The sequence below is a fragment of the Haematobia irritans genome, chromosome 1, assembly GCF_050003625.1.
Source record: "Haematobia irritans isolate KBUSLIRL chromosome 1, ASM5000362v1, whole genome shotgun sequence".
NCBI classification, from domain to species: domain Eukaryota; kingdom Metazoa; phylum Arthropoda; class Insecta; order Diptera; family Muscidae; genus Haematobia; species Haematobia irritans.
Window position 1 is genome coordinate 123,497,734 of NC_134397.1, and position 16,813 is coordinate 123,514,546.

Consider the following 16,813-nt stretch of genomic DNA (forward strand, 5'->3'; position numbering starts at 1 on the left):
GACTGAGATTTTGAATAAAATATTGTTTTTTATTGCAAAAATAACAATTTTGTAACAAAAAACTGTTTTTGGTATAAAAGTTTAAAATTTTTCAGTATTTCCTCCTTTTTTCATTTTACTATCCCAACTGTAAAAAGAGTATAGTGCCCTTTCATTATTTTTATGAAGATCCCTTTGTAATTTTTGTATATTTTCCACCGTTTTTTGTTTTACTTTTCTTTGCCTGAATATTTTGACTTACTCCTCGTACCTTCCGATTTCTTTTAACGAACCAAGAAAAAAATTGTGACCATAATGCCAAAATGAGAAACAAGACACATGTCCACACATTCATAAAATGCTGCTCTCAAGCCGAAAACACATGCTGTTTTTTTTTCATATGTCTATTCTCTTGGTTCCCAATGTCTATTTTCTTTACTCCGAATACTCATTCTAATATTCAAATTAAATAATATTTAGGCTTAAGCATTTCAAATTTTTGGCCTTATCATAAAACAGTTTTCCGAAACAACATACAAGCGGTTTCACAGAAATTGCTCTCTTTTGATTCTCTAGCTGTGTTATGTTGATATCTTTCTTCAACCCTCCGGGTTTCCATCCCTATTTCTTTCTCTATACTCTCTCTGTCGATCTCTGAATAAAATATCACAACATATATGTATATGTTTACTCGAAATTTGTTAATTTATATATGTTTCATTCACATAAATTATTTTTATTAAACATTCATGCCCCAAACATAATATATTGTAACATATTAACGTATGTGTCCCAAACATTTAGTGTTAGTTTAGGAACATTACATGTTTGCACTTAAATATATTGTATTTAAAAATTGTGCCCGAAACACATTTTGTTTATATCGGACCATATGAAAAACATATTTTTCTAACAGTGCAGAAAATTTATTAGACATAGTTAATTCTTTTCACTTGTTAAAGAAAATTTTATAGTTTGAAGGAAAAAATTGGATTTCAAAATTGCAAGAATGTCTTTAGTGACATACGAAGTTCATAATGGGCATAAAATTTACAAATTTAAATAAATAATGAACTATTTTGTGAGAAGTACGAATTTAGTAAATCTCTTAGCTTCGTTTGTGTATAATTTTTTCCGTTTTTTAGTTCATTTAACTAACGTACGCAAATTATTAGAATAAAGGAAATTTTCTCAAATCCTAATAATTCTATGAACTAAAATAAAGTTAAATAAAGGGTGATACGGTCAAAATTTGGTCAAGGGAAAACGCGTGTAAATCGGTGAAATCGTTTATTTAAAAAATCAAATTAAATTTCTTTTTCAAGTTCAATAAAATTCAGGAAAAATATTCAGTTAGGCTTTCGCATTTCCAAATCCGAATTGCCGGGCCTCACGCTTGACCTGCCATCAGATTTTGTACAGCCACCTTGTCCACCTTCTTCGCCGCAGAAAGCCAGTTTGCCTTGAACTGCTGCTCGTCCTTACCAGTTTGTTGGTCTTCTTTAGGTTCCGCTTGACAATAGCCCAGTATTTCTCAATTGGGCGGAGCTCTGGCGTGTTGGGAGGGTTCTTGTCCTTGGGAACCACCTGCACGTTTTTGGCGGCGTACCACTCCATGGCCTTTTTACCGTAATGGCAAGATGCCAAATCCGGCCAAAACAGTACGGAACAACCGTGTTTCTTCAGGAAAGTCAGCAGACGTTTATTCAAACACTCTTTCACGTAAATTTCTTGGTTGACAGTCCCGGAAGCTATGAAAATGCTGCTTTTCAAGCCACAGGTACAGATGGTTTGCCAAACCAGATATTTCTTTGCGAACTTTGACAGTTTTATGTGCTTGAAAATATCTGCTACCTTTCCCCTTCCTTTTGCCGTATAAAACTCCTGTCCCGGAAGCTGCTTGTAATCGGCTTTGACGTAGGTTTCGTCGTCCATTACCACGCAGTCAAACTTCGTCAGCATCGTCGTGTACAGCCTCCGGGATCGCGCTTTGGCCGTCGTATTTTGTTTATCATCGCGATTTGGAGTCACTACCTTCTTGTAAGTCGATAGTCCGGCTCGTTTTTTGGCTCGATGTACGGTTGTAGACGATACACCCAGCTTATTTGCGGCATCTCGGAGAGAGAGGTTAGGATTTCGCTTGAAACTACCGGCAACTCTCTTTGTCGTCTCACCGGCTTCCAGTTTTCGATTTCCCCCCCGGTCCAGACTTCCTGGCTGTCGACAAACGTTCCCCAAACACTTTAATTACATTTGTAACGGTTGATTTGGCAACTTTTAGCGATTTTGCCAGCTTTGCGTGCGAGTAGCTCGGATTTTCGCGATGCGCGAGCAAAATTTTGATACGCTGCTCTTCTTGCTTGGACGGCATTTTGACAACTGAAGAGTGAATTCCAAAATCAAAATAAGAGCAACATTCTACACACACACGCCTTTAAAATGAGGGGTGTTCAGGTTTTTTAAATGCAAAATTGAAAGAAATACGTCAAGTTTATACTGACCAAATTTTGACCGTATCACTCTTTAGGCTTTAGTGAAATATAGGGTTAACTTTTTTGAGTGTATTGATAAAACTTTTCACGTACAAATAAATGTTTAAAAATCCAAATTATTACAGATCCGTAAAAATAAACAATGTTTTCTTAATTTCAAAAAAACTAAACGAAAGATACTACGGCCTCAAAATAAGTCTTAGCCTATATTTGAAGCGGTTTGAACTTAAATCTAAAGATTCAATATTTCATTTAATTAAATAAAGGAAGAAAAAGTGAAAAATTATGTCTTATACATTTTCTTGAATTTGTCGAAAAATATTTACTTATTTTTGTGTAATCGGCTCGACATCTGCGGTTGTAATACAGTTTAGTTAAAACTATCTAAAATTAACCTAACTTTCTAAAAATTTTCCTTCCTAGATAGTTCACTGTTTTTTGAGTGTATAACTATAAACCAAAGATTCGCAATCCTCTCAATAAAGCTTAATTTATATTTGAAGTTTTCTTATCTTTAATCCAAGGATTCTATAATTCAGTTAACTGAAAGACTATTTCTTAAAATCAAAAATGTTTTACTCTGCATAAAGAAAATTTGCTTGCGAGTTTAAAGATTAGGCAAAATTAAAAACTTTTCTTTATTTTAAAGAAATTTGTTCGTAATGTAGTGTAGTTATTCACAAAGAACATATTACTTTTTATTTGAACAATAAAACCCACGTAGGATTTCCTTCTTTAAACACCTCTGCTATAGAATTATGTAATAATGCTCGAAATCAATCTCAACGACTTTCCACCAAGGTCAATATGTTTGATTTTGTTTTGCAATTGTTTGTATATTTTTAAAACGTTACCCGATCTAACATTAACTTCGTAGAACAAATAAAAATCAATCCTTAAATAGAATTTAAACATAAATATTTTCGATTTTGTCGTACAAATATATCCACATAGCCATGTCACTATATTGATTGATTGTGCGATGACATGCTTTTTGATATCAAATCCCCAAAGGATTCCAAGAACTTGCAGAATGAATGTTGTGTCATTGTGAAATATGAAAGATTGATTGCTTAAAACCATGACTACACTTACCTTTCCAAAGCTTCCTTTACCAATAGCACGCAGTATTTGAAAGTGATCAAAATTGACTGAAAGCAAACAAACAAAAAAATACAAGAAAATGAGAGAAAGTCATCAGATTATGGGTGTTTGTAAAAGTAGATACACTAAACGAAATGTGTGTGTAATTGGTTGTACTTTGCTAATATGCAAAGCCGCCTTAATATCTGAAATCCTGGCGAGACGGATGATGTTTTTGTTGATTTTGCAAAATTTTTTGAAAATAAAATTGTGACAAAAGTTTCTATAGAAAAGCAGATTTTTTACATATGTTCTATAGAAATAAAACGTTGATAAAATTTTCTATTAAAACAAAATTTGTCATAGAATGAAATTTTTGAAAAAATTTCTGTTGAAATACAAAAAAATAAAATGTTCTATAGGCGTAAAATTTTGACAAAACTTTTCTCTATGAATAAACTTTTAACAACGTTTTCTCTAGGAATAAAGCTTTGACAACATTTTCTCTAGGAATAAAATTTTAACCAAATTTTCTATAAAATAAAATTTTAACTAAAATTTCTCTAGGAATAAACATTTGACAAAATTTTTTCTAGGAATAAACTTTTGACAAACTTTTCTCTAGGAATGCAATTTTGACAAAATTTACTATAGGAAAGCAAATTTTTAAAATATTTTTAAAATGGAAATACAATGTTGACAAAATTTTTTTAGAAATAAAAATTTCTGTAGAAATATAATTTTGACAAAATTTTCTATAGAAACAAAATTTTTACAAAATTTTTTTCTAGGAATAAAATATTGACAAAATTTTCTATAGAAATAAAATTTTACTCCAATTTTGTATAGGAATAAAATGTGTTCTATAAAATAAAATTTCGACAAAGTTTTCCATAGCAATAAAATGTTGACAAAATTTTTCATAGAATGAAAATTTTAAAAAACCAGGACTGAAAAAATTTTCTTTGAAATAAAATTTTGACAACATTTATTATAGAAATAAATAGAAATAAAATATATATAGAAATAAAATTTTGACAAAATTTTCTATAGAAATAAAATTTTGACAAATTTTTCTTTAGGAATAAAATATAGAAAAAATTTTTTATGGAAATAAAATGTTGACATAATTTTCTATAGAAATAAAATTTTACTACAATTGTACACACATAAAAAAATTTTCTGATTCAATCACGAAATTAATTGATCCAATTAATTTTTAATTGAAATGTCTTCAATCACAGAAATGATAGTATCAATTAAAAAATTTATTGTAGGTCAATTAAAAAGTTAATTGATCCAATTTAAAAATTAATTGATACTATTATTTTTGTAATTGTTTTTTGATTCAATTAAAAAATTTGTTGAATCAATTAAATTTTTAATTGAATATTTTTTAAAACTCAATTAAAATTTTAATTGGAAAAATGTTCGTGAAATTTTTTTTGTGTGTATAGAAATAAAATGTGTCCTATAAAATAAAATTTCGACAAAGTTTCCCATAGAAATAAAATTTTGACACAATTTTTCATAGAACGAAAATTTTGAAAAACCAGGATTGAAAAAATTTTCTTTGAAATAAAATTTTGACAACATATATTATAGAAATAAATTTTTGACAAAATTTTCTATAGAAATAAAATTTTGACAAAATAAAATGTTGACAAAATTTTCTATAGAAATAAAATTCGACTACAATTTTGTATAGAAATAAAATTTTGATTTCTATTGAAATAAAAATTTAATTAAATGATTTTTTTTATAAAAATAAAATGATACACTGAAAAAAAGCAGTGATCACCCCATGAAGAAAAAATTTTTGTTAATTTTAAAAAATTTAGATTATTTTTAGAAAATTTTAACTAAACAGTATTACAAACGCTGACGTCACGCTGATATCACAAAAATAAGTAAATATTTTTCGACAAATTCAAGAAAATTTATTAGACATAATTAATTTTTTTCACTTGAAAGAAAGAATTGGAGTTGAAAATCAAATCGAAGAATGTCTTTAGCGCCATACGGAGATCTAGATGGGCGCATTTGTAATAAAATTTACAAATTTAATGAATTAATGAATTATTTTGTGAGAAGTACGAATTTAGTAAATCTTTACGTTTTATTTGGGTATAATTTGTTCCCGTTGTTTAGTTCATTTAACTAACGTAGGCAAAAAATTATTAGAGTAAGGAAATTTTATCCAAACACTTTTTTTGAGTGTATGTTTTTGTGCCGACCCTACTCTATAAAATGGTTTAGGTCAAATGGATCGTGATCACAGTTTGTAGAATTCTACAAAAATGAGTAGATTTCATACTGTTTGTTAGGTTGGTAGATTCTTGATGTTTTGGTAGATTTTGCAAAATATTTATCTTCGACTATTATGTACTTCAAAAATTTGTTGAAAATGAAATGTTGACAAAATTTTCTATAGAAAAGCAAATTTTTAAAATGGGTTATATGGGAAAAAAACGTTGATAAAATTTTATATTAAAATAAAAACAAAATTTTCTATAGAAATAAAATTTTACTACAATTTTGTATAGAAATACAATGTAGACAATATTTTCTATAGAAATAAAATTTTTATTTCTAGTGAAAAAAAATTGATTTGAATAAAAATTTTCTATAGAAATAACGTTTTGAACATTACGTCAATATCTTTCAAAATGTTAAATTTCGTGTTAGGTCATTTTTATATAGCCAGAGATTATCAAACTCCATTGCAAGTTCTCCATTTTTGTATATGTAACAACTTTTGTAAGTGCAAGCTAAAATCGTTAAAATTTCGATACATTTACAATTCAAGGGATATTTGTTTATACACAAAATTTTTTTTCGCTTTCGGGAGAGATTAAAACATAATTGCAAATTTCAATATCTATTTCTTAAAAAAAAAAAAAAAACAAAACTTAAAACTTAAAACCACAAAGCATTTATTTGGAAGAAAACAAATGTTTGTCATACCAACAACCAAAGTTTGATCAAAAACATAAAAATGAAATTCTTTTAATTTAATAGATTATTGGTAGAATTTTCTTAAAATTTTGGTAGATTGTTTTTGGCTCGAGTGGCAACCGTGACTGATATCCAGTGGCAACCGTGACTGATATCCAGACATTTTGGTGGTCATTGTGCGGAAGATATGATTCGGCATTTATTTGGACCCCACGATCCACGTATTCATTGATCGTGGAACTTTGTTTGTGCACGAACTGCTCCAATTGGAAGTGGCTCCTCATCGGAGATAATAAAATTCAGTAATTGGTCACTTTAGTGCAAGTGAAGCAACTCCTTAACTCTTTCTAGTCTATATTTGTTTGTGCATCGGTGACCTCTTGTACGTTTTGGAACTTCAATTGATTTAGTACAAATTCATTTTCCGATATTTATTGTATCCATTCACGCGGTGTCTTCATCTCTCGAGCAGGTTTTCTACCACTGCACTGTGGTTCCCAATCGCTGTTTTTATACCCTCCGCCACACTGTGGAACAGGGTATTATAAGTTAGTGCATATGTTTGCAACACCCAGAAGGAGACGAGATAGACACATGGTGTGTTTGGCAAAAATGCTCAGGGTGGGCTCCTGAGTCGATATAGCCATGTCCGTCTGTCCGTGAACACATTTTTGTAATCAAAGTCTAGGTCGCAGTTTTAGTCCAATCCACTTCAAATTTGGCACAAGTATGTGTTTTGGCTCAGAATAGAACCCTATTGATTTTGGAAAAAATCGGTTCAGATTTAGATATAGCTCCCATATATATATTTCGCCCGATATGGACTTATATGGCCCCAGAAGCCAGAGTTTTACCCTAATTTGGTTAACATTTTGCACAAGAAGAACAATTAGTAATATAGTCAAGTGTGCCAAATGTTATTGAAATCGGTTCAGAGTTAGATATAGCTCCCATATATATCTTTCGCCCGATATGGACTAATACGGTCCCAGAAGCCAGAGTTTTACCCCAATTTGGTTGAAATTTTGCACTAGGAGTACAATTAGTAGTGTAGTCAAGTGTGCCAAATTTTATTGAAATCGGTTCAGATTTAGATATAGCTTCCATATATATATCGTTCGCCCCATTTACACTCATATGACCACAGGGGCCAATCTTTTACTCCGATTTAATTGAAATTTTGCACAGGGAGTAGAATTAGCATTGCGTGCCAAATTTGGTTGAAATCGGTTCAGATTTAGATATAGCTCCCATATATAGCTTTCGCCCGATTTACACTCATATGACCACAGAGGCCAAGTTTTTGCTCCGATTTAGTTGAAATTTTGCCCAGGGAGTAGAATTGGCATTGTATGATTTGGACGATGCAATAGTGCCAAGTTCACGGTAAGGAGCAATGCTACAATGAAATGCTGGAGGGTTCAACCGATAGCATCTTTTGTTTTTCCAACCAATTATAAAGAAATTACACTATTACACTTGAATTCCATCATGAATAACAGAAAATTTTCAATGCTGATTTTTATAATTTTTCGTTTCTTTGTCCATTTTAAATAAAGGAAAATATGGTTAGGTCCATTGCATTCTGGCTTACCAATATACTACACGCACATATCACTCGCATGGATTAGAAAATATTTTTTTATAAAATAACAAGTATATAAAGCAGTAAATTCGGCCGGGCCGAATTTTAAATACCCACCACCATGAACCAAATATGATAGTTTTCTTTGAAAACTCTTCGTCGTAGTGGGTTACTTGATAATATATAGAATTGTAGGGGGGTTGATGACAAATCTTCTCCCAAGCAAGTCAGTTCCCGAAGACAAACTTTAAAGATTCTACCTATGAAGACCAGATCAGATTCTGGATTTATGAAAACCAATTTTGTTTGAGTTTTAGAGAAATTATAAACATATCGTGTATATGATGAAATTACGCCTCAATTTAAAATTTTAAATATGTAGATTTTTTCCGCCATTATTTAAATACGATGAGTAAAATCTGGAAATTTTACTTTCAGTTTGAAGCAATTTTCATGATCAGTGCGCCTGCTATACCCTGAAAGAAGAGTTTTCTTTTTTGAGATACGTAATTTTAGACAAGCAAAGTTTTCTTTTGACACAAATTTTAGAGACAATCGTTGAATAAACGAAAATACTTTATAAGAAAAGGAAATTTCGTTTGTCTAAAAGTTCATTATAGATTACTAATTTCCAGCAAATCGGATAAAAACTACGGATTCTAGAAGCCCAAGAAATAAAGCCGGGAGATCGGTGTATATGGGGGCTACACCAAAACATGGACCGATAGGCACCATTTGCTACTCACATATTTGTGATCTTAAAATACCTCCAGATTTTCAATTTCAACCAAATCGGCTAGAAAATATAGTTTCTAGACGCCCAAGAAGTAAAAATGGAGAGATCAGTCTATATGGGGGCTATACCAAAAATGGGCACCTTTTTCGGCACACCTTTTCGGCATATATTTTCGGCACACCTTTTTATGGTCCCAAAAGAACTGTAGATTTTCAATTTCAGGAAAATCGGATAGAAAATATAGTTTCTAGAAGCCCAAGAAGCAAAATCGGGAGATCAGTCTCTATGGGGGCTATATCAAAACATGGACCGATGAGCACCATTTTCAGCACACCTTTTTATGGCCCTCAAATACCTTTAGATTTCCAATTTCAGGCAAATTTGGTGGTAAATATAGTTTCTAAAAGCCCTAGAAGCAAAATCGGGATATCGGTCTATATGGGGGCTATACCAAAACATGGACTGATGTGCACCATTTTCGGCACACCTATTTATGGTCCTCAAATACCTCTATATTTCTAATTTTAGGCAAATTGGATAAAAACTACGGGTTTTATAGGCCCAAGACTCCAAATCGGGAGGTTGGTTTATATGGGGGCTATATCAAAACATGGACCGATGGACACCATTTTCGACACACCTCTTTATGGTCCCAAAATACCTTTAGATTTTCAATTTCATACAAATCTGATAGAAAATACTGTTTCTAGACGCGTAAGAAGCAAAATCGGGAGATCGGTCTATATGGGGGCTATACCAAAACATGGACCGATTCGGACCATTTTCGACACACTTCTTTATAGTCCCACAATACGTCTAGATTTCCAATTTCAGGCAAATCGGATGGTAAATATAGTTTCTAGACGCCCAAGAAGCAAACTCGGGAGATCGGTCTATATGGGGGCTATATCAAAACATGGACCGATACGGACCATTTTCGATACACCTCCTTATGGTCCTAAAATACCTCTAGATTTTCAATTTCGGACAAATCGGGTAGAAAATACTGTTTCTAGACGCCTAAGAAGCAAAATCGGGAGATCGGTCTATATGGGGGCTATACCAAAACATGGACCGATACGGACCATTTTCGACACACCTCTTTATGGTCCCAAAATACCTCTGGATTTCCAATTTCAGGCAAATCTGATAAAAACTACGGTTTTTATAGGCCCAAGACCCCAAATCGGGAGGTCGGTTTATATGGGGACTATATCAAAATTTGGACCGATATAGCCCATCTTCGAACTTGACCTGCCTGCAAACAAAAAACTAATCTGTGCCAAATTTCGGGGCGATAGCGCCATTATTGAAGGCTGTAGCGTGATTACAACAGACATACAGACGGACAGACGGACATGCTTATATCGTCTTAGAATTTCTCCCTGATCAAGAATATATATACTTTATATAGTCGGAAATCGATATTTCGATGTGTTACAAACGGAATGACAAACTTATTATACCCCCGTCACCATTTTATGGTGGTGGGTATAAAAAACCATTACCGGATAAAATGTGATTTGCAAATTAAATGTTTGAGTTTAATTTTTTAAAATCATTGTACTTTAAAATTCAAAAAGAGGGATTAGACTGAATAACAAAGTGCAGGATTATAAATGCTATAGGTGAGGAAAATAACCACTTACATATATTAAAAATTTTTGTGATATTTTTATATAAGTAAAACTCGGGCAGTACATACACTTGTATACCGAAAAAAACTGAACTGTTTTACTTTTGTTTGTTTTTTTTACTCGACATTTTGAGATTTCCACAAAGCGCTGTTAAAACCAGGAAATTTTAATGCCCTGCTGTACTTTTAAACTGCAGTTCACGAAATTACATCATCTCATAGAAGAAAAAAGTAACTAAAAGTAAAGAAGAAAATCATTGGCGCCAAATCATGACCATTTTAACCATACAGTAGTTCATTCTTACTATTTTTGGGGATCGTACGAAAATGTTCATTTGTTTTAGTTCATATTGAACTTATGTGTACAGTCATTGAATTTTATACTCACGTTTAGTTCATAAAAATTTTTGAGACATACCAAAAAAGTAAGATTTTATTAAGCTGTGGAAAATTTCGATAGCAAATAATTTTTTTCCTATAAAAATAAGTTAAATTTAGCGTTAGTTTAACTACGAAATTTTTTTCTGTGTATACAATAGATCAGGACATTTTTCTTTATAAGAAAAAAAGTAAGGAAACCGATTTGAACAAAATTTTTTAAACTTTTACAAAATCTCTAGACCACATTATCCGTAAAAAAAATATTGGAAATATTTCAATTGTATAAAATTTCGAAAATCTGCATTTATGATTTATCGGTCGATACATACACGCTCACAAAAAATCGCTTCTGTAACATATACTCCCAAACATATTTTGCTTTAAGCATATATATTTTTGGGTATTGCCCAAACATTTATATGTTTGATCTCTTCCAATATATAATATGCTTGAAAGCATATTGGTCTAAACAATATATGTTTGGGTAGTCTAAGTTCCAAACATTTTGTATTTTTGCATCCAAATTCAATAATGTTGTCTTCCAAAAAACAATATGTTATTATGTGAACATATAATATGTTTGGAAGCATTTTGCACCCAAAAATATTATATGCTTAAAAAAAATTCTCCCAAACAATATTGTGCTCAAAATTTTATTTATTTATTTATATATTTACAACCATAATGAATTATGAAAATAAACAGGTAATATAGGTGCTAACAACATAGGTTTTCGACCTGAATGCTCAAAATTTTGTTTCTGCCCAATTGTATATTCCCCCACATCTTTCTCACTTCCACGAGATTTTTTAGTTCTTAGCACCTTTTTCTGAAATACAAACATTGTAGAAGAAATTATTCAATTGTATGATTTTTTTTATTTTAATTTTATCTTTTGTCGGACGGGGATTCGAACAGCGGACCACACAGTTTGTAAGGATCAAAGAAGTAGCTGATCAATTGCCCAAGGAAAAATAAAATGTCAATTTTGTAATAACAAGCAACAACCACCAACTTAATTCAATATCGCTCCCTGTTAAATAGCGCTCCAAGCTACTAAACACATATATGTTTATAGGCTATTTCTAAATGAATATATGTTTGCATCCAAGCATATTATATTTATAAACATTTTATGTCCCAAACATAATATGTTCTAACATATTAACATATATGTCCCAAACATGTTATGCTAGTTTATGAACATTATATGCTTGCACTCAAAAATATTGTGTTTAAAAATTTGTGTTCCAAACATATAATGTTTATAGCCAAACATATGAAAAACAGTCTTTTTCATCCGTGTACCCAGCAAAAAATAATTGTAAATTTGGGAGTAGTAAAATTATAGTGTCCGTACTGTAGGCACTACTTTTCCTCCCAACATTTGCAGTGCAGAATAAAACGCTTCATTCTAAACATATAAGACGTATAACATACTTAAAATATGCAAATAATGGTGGTACAGAAATTAGCGCAGTTGAGTTGCACTAGGGTAAGCGGGTGCTTCGTCTCTTGCTTACAAGGTTGCACTTCTGTAAAGAAGAGTTGTTTTTGTATTTTTTCACGACTTTTTACGAACGAACACTTATATTTTGTGCTTCTGAAAGCGTTGAAATTCATGCATAGAATTGCTGGGTACGAATAAGAGTATTGGTAAATTTAAATCACTTTTGCAAGTTTTCGATTAGCAGTGGCGATTTTATAAGGATCATGTGTGTATTTTGGCCATATTTGCTAAAATCGGAAAAATATATATGGGGGCTTTGTCTAAATCTTAGCCAATTTTGATTAAATTTGGCACACATTTCTAAAATTTTAATTGCACTCTCTGTACAAAAATTTTCGAAATGAAACTTTGGCCTCCGTGGTATCTCTCTCTCTCTCTGAAATTGGCATAAATATATATCTCAAAAATATATATGGGAGTTAAATCTTAATCTGAAAAGATTTTCACAAACTTTGATATGCATAGCAAGAACGTTAATTCTCCTCTCTGTACAAAACTTCAAGTAAATCGGAGTGAAATTTTAGCATCTGGGGCCATATAAGTGCGTATCGGACGAACGATATCTATGACAGCTATAAGTATCTAAATCTGAACTAATTTCAAATAAATTTGACACAATTTCAAGTAAATCGGAGTGAAATTTTGACCTACGGTGATCATATGAGTGTAAATCGGACGAAAGCTATATATAAATCTGAACCCATTTTTTCCAAAATCGTCTTTGTGCCGAAAAAATACCCTATGCCAAATTTGAGGATAAATACATAAAATACATGAACAGACAGATGGACATAGCTAAATCGACTCAGTATTTGATTCTAAGACGGTCGGTATACTAAAAGTTTGGTCTATGGCGGCTCCTTCTGAGCGTTTCATACAAATGCACAAACTTATTATAGCTGGACCACAGTAGTGGTGAAGGGTATAAAAAGCATAGGTGTGGATATAAGAAATTTCTTTCTTATATTTAATTCAAATTATTTGGAATTAAACAATATTGGACCTCAAATTTGTAAAGCGAAACAACATTTGTAAACGACAAAGTTTTTTTGGCTCTCAACATGGAAAGTTTCGAGCCCACAGAAGAACATTTGCGGAAAGTTTTTATTTACTTCATGAAATTAAAAAAACAAATGGCAAATACATCGCATCGATTACTCCCCAAAGATTATTTGGACGGTTCTCTTCAGTTTCAAAGTGCAATGGGTGGTTTGTGCATTTCAGAAGTTTTGATTTTGATGTGGAGAACAGAGAACGTCCAGGACAGCCGAAGAATTTGAAGATACTGAATTGGAGGTATTACTCGATGAGGGATCGTGCCAAACAGATTGCCAAATTGTTTGAAATCACACTCGAAGCCATTTCCCATCGATTGAAATTATTGGGAATGATTTTAAAGCAAGGAAATTGGGTTCCGTTCGAGAGGCAATTTTCACTTGCGAATAGCTGCTCCAAAGGGAAGGTTTTCCATTTTTTCATTGCGGTATCTGTATGGTACCAGAAAGATGGAAAAATTTGAGACTACATATGGACAATACTTGGCTGAAATTAATTTAGTTGTCGAACTATATTCTATTCATGAATTTTGTTACCTTTTTTATTCCCGGTTGGAAAATTAGTCTCGTGAATTTGTCTTGTGTCACGTGAATTATCGTGAATCGTGCGCGAGCGTGAGTCTTTAAAAGCAGTTAATGCGCGTGCGTGCCTGCGTACTGGTTTTCATTTCGTGAATGTGCGTGAGTGGCTACCACACGTGTCGTGCGTGAATAAACATTTTGCTTCGTGAGTGTGAGTGAAATTTCACCAACGCGCACTCCTCTAGTTCTGAGTAGATCTACACGGATGAAAAAGACTGTTTTTCATATGTTTGGCTATAAACATTATATGTTTGGAACACAAATTTTTAAACACAATATTTTTGAGTGCAAGCATATAATGTTCATAAACTAGCATAACATGTTTGGGACATATATGTTAATATGTTAGAACATATTATGTTTGGGACATAAAATGTTTATAAATATAATATGCTTGGATGCAAACATATATTAATTTAGAAATAGCCTATAAACATATATGTGTTTAGTAGCTTGGAGCGCTATTTAACAGGGAGCGATATTGAATTAAGTTGGTGGTTGTTGCTTGTTATTACAAAATTGACATTTTATTTTTCCTTGGGCAATTGATCAGCTACTTCTTTGATCCTTACAAACTGTGTGGTCCGCTGTTCGAATCCCCGTCCGGCAAAAGGTAAAATTAAAATAAAAAAATCATAAAATTGAATAATTTCTTCTACAATGTTTGTATTACAGAAAAAGTTGCTAAGAACTAAAAAATCTCGTGGAAGTGAGAAAGATGTGGGGGAATATACAATTGGGCAGAAACAAAATTTTGAGCATTCAGGTCGAAAACCTATGTTGTTAGCACCTATATTACCTGTTTATTTTCATAATTCATTATGATTGTAAATATATAAATAAATAAAATTTTGAGCACAATATTGTTTGGGAGAATTTTTTTTAAGCATATAATATTTTTGGGTGCAAAATGCTTCCAAACATATTATATGGTCACATAATAACATATTGTTTTTTGGAAGACAACATTATTGAATTTGGATGCAAAAATACAAAATGTTTGGAACTCAGACTACCCAAACATATATTGTTTAGACCAATATGCTTTCAAACATATTATATATTGGTAGAGATCAAACATATAAATGTTTGGGCAATACCCAAAAATGTATATGCTTGAAGCAAAATATGTTTGGGAGTATATGTTACAGAAGCGATTTTTTGTGAGGGTGTAGCGATGTCCGTAGGTCCGTCTGTTGAAATCAAGCTAACTTCCCAAGGAAACAAGCTATAGACTTGAAACTTGGCACAAGTAGTTGTTATTGATGTAGATCGAATGGTATTGCAAATGGGCCATAACGGTCCACTTTTTTGGACCCTCTTGAAGAAGCAAATTTCATCCGAAACGGTTGAAATTTGGTATGTGGTGTTTGTATATGGCCCCTAACATTCAAGCAAAAATTGTTCCATATCCCCATATAAACCGATGCCCTTTGATGGAGCAAATTTCATCCGATCCGACTGAAACTTGGTACGTGGTGTTAGTATATAGTCATTAACATTTATGCAATTGGTCCATATCGATCAATAATTATATATAGCCCCCATATAAACCGATCCCCAGATTTGACGGTGGTGTTAGTATATAGTCATTAACATTTATGCAATTGGTCCATATCGATCAATAATTATATATAGCCCCCATATAAACCGATCCCCAGATTTGACCTCCGAAGCCTTTTGGAGCAGCAAATTTCATCCGATTCGATTAAAATTTTGTACGTTGAGTTAGTTTATGGTCTTTACAAACCATGCATAAATTGGTTCATATCGCTCAATAATTATATATAGCCCCCATATAAACCGATCCCCAGATTTGACCTCCGGAACCTCTTGGATGAGCAAATTTAAACCGACTAAACAAAGTCTAGGTAGCAGTTTTAGTCCAATCGACTTCAAATTAGGCAAAAGTATGTGTTTTTGGTCAAAAATTCTATTGAATTTTGAAGAATTCGGCTCAGATTTAGATATAGCTCCCACATACGAGAGACCCAAGTTTTACACCGATTTAGTGAAATTTTGTACAGGGAAAAGAGTTAACATGTCAGATTTGGTCAAAATATGTTCAGTTTTAGGTATAGCTCCGATATATATCTTCCGCCCGATTTACACTAATATGACCACAGAGTACAAAGTTTTACGCCTATATAATCTGATAATGTCGTGGTGATAGTAGAATTGACATTATAACTACACGCTCACAAAAAATCGCTTCTGTAACATATACTCCCAAACATATTTTGCTTCAAGCATATACATTTTTGGGTATTGCCCAAACATTTATATGTTTGATCTCTACCAATATATAATATGTTTGAAAGCATATTGGTCTAAACAATATATGTTTGGGTAGTCTAAGTTCCAAACATTTTGTATTTTTGCATCCAAATTCAATAATGTTGTGTTCCAAAAAACAATATGTTATTATGTGACCATATAATATGTTTGGAAGCATTTTGCACCCAAAAATATTATATGCTTAAAAAAAATTCTCCCAAACAATATTGTGCTCAAAATTTTATTTATTTATTTATATATTTACAATCATAATGAATTATGAAAATAAACAGGTAATATAGGTGCTAACAACATAGGTTTTCGACCTGAATGCTCAAAATTTTGTTTCTGCCCAATTGTATATTCCCCCACATCTTTCTCACTTCCACGAGATTTTTTAGTTCTTAGCACCTTTTTCTGTAATACAAACATTGAAGAAGAAATTATTCAATTGTAGGATTTTTTTTATTTTAAGTTTACCTTTTGCCGGACGGGGATTCGAACAGCGGACCACACAGTTTGTAAGGATCAAAGAAGTA

The 16,813-nt window shown here is 32.0% G+C and overlaps 1 protein-coding gene across 1 annotated transcript in view; it reads right to left on the bottom strand.

Moving 5' to 3' along the window:
- Window positions 1-16,813, bottom strand: part of LOC142241797 (serine/threonine-protein kinase 32A) — a 227,198-nt gene that overhangs the window by 149,245 nt on the left and 61,140 nt on the right. The window contains exon 3 of the mRNA XM_075313626.1: window positions 3,567-3,622. Coding sequence (XP_075169741.1) covers window positions 3,567-3,622 — 56 coding nt within the window. The remainder of the gene's footprint in view (window positions 1-3,566; window positions 3,623-16,813) is intronic.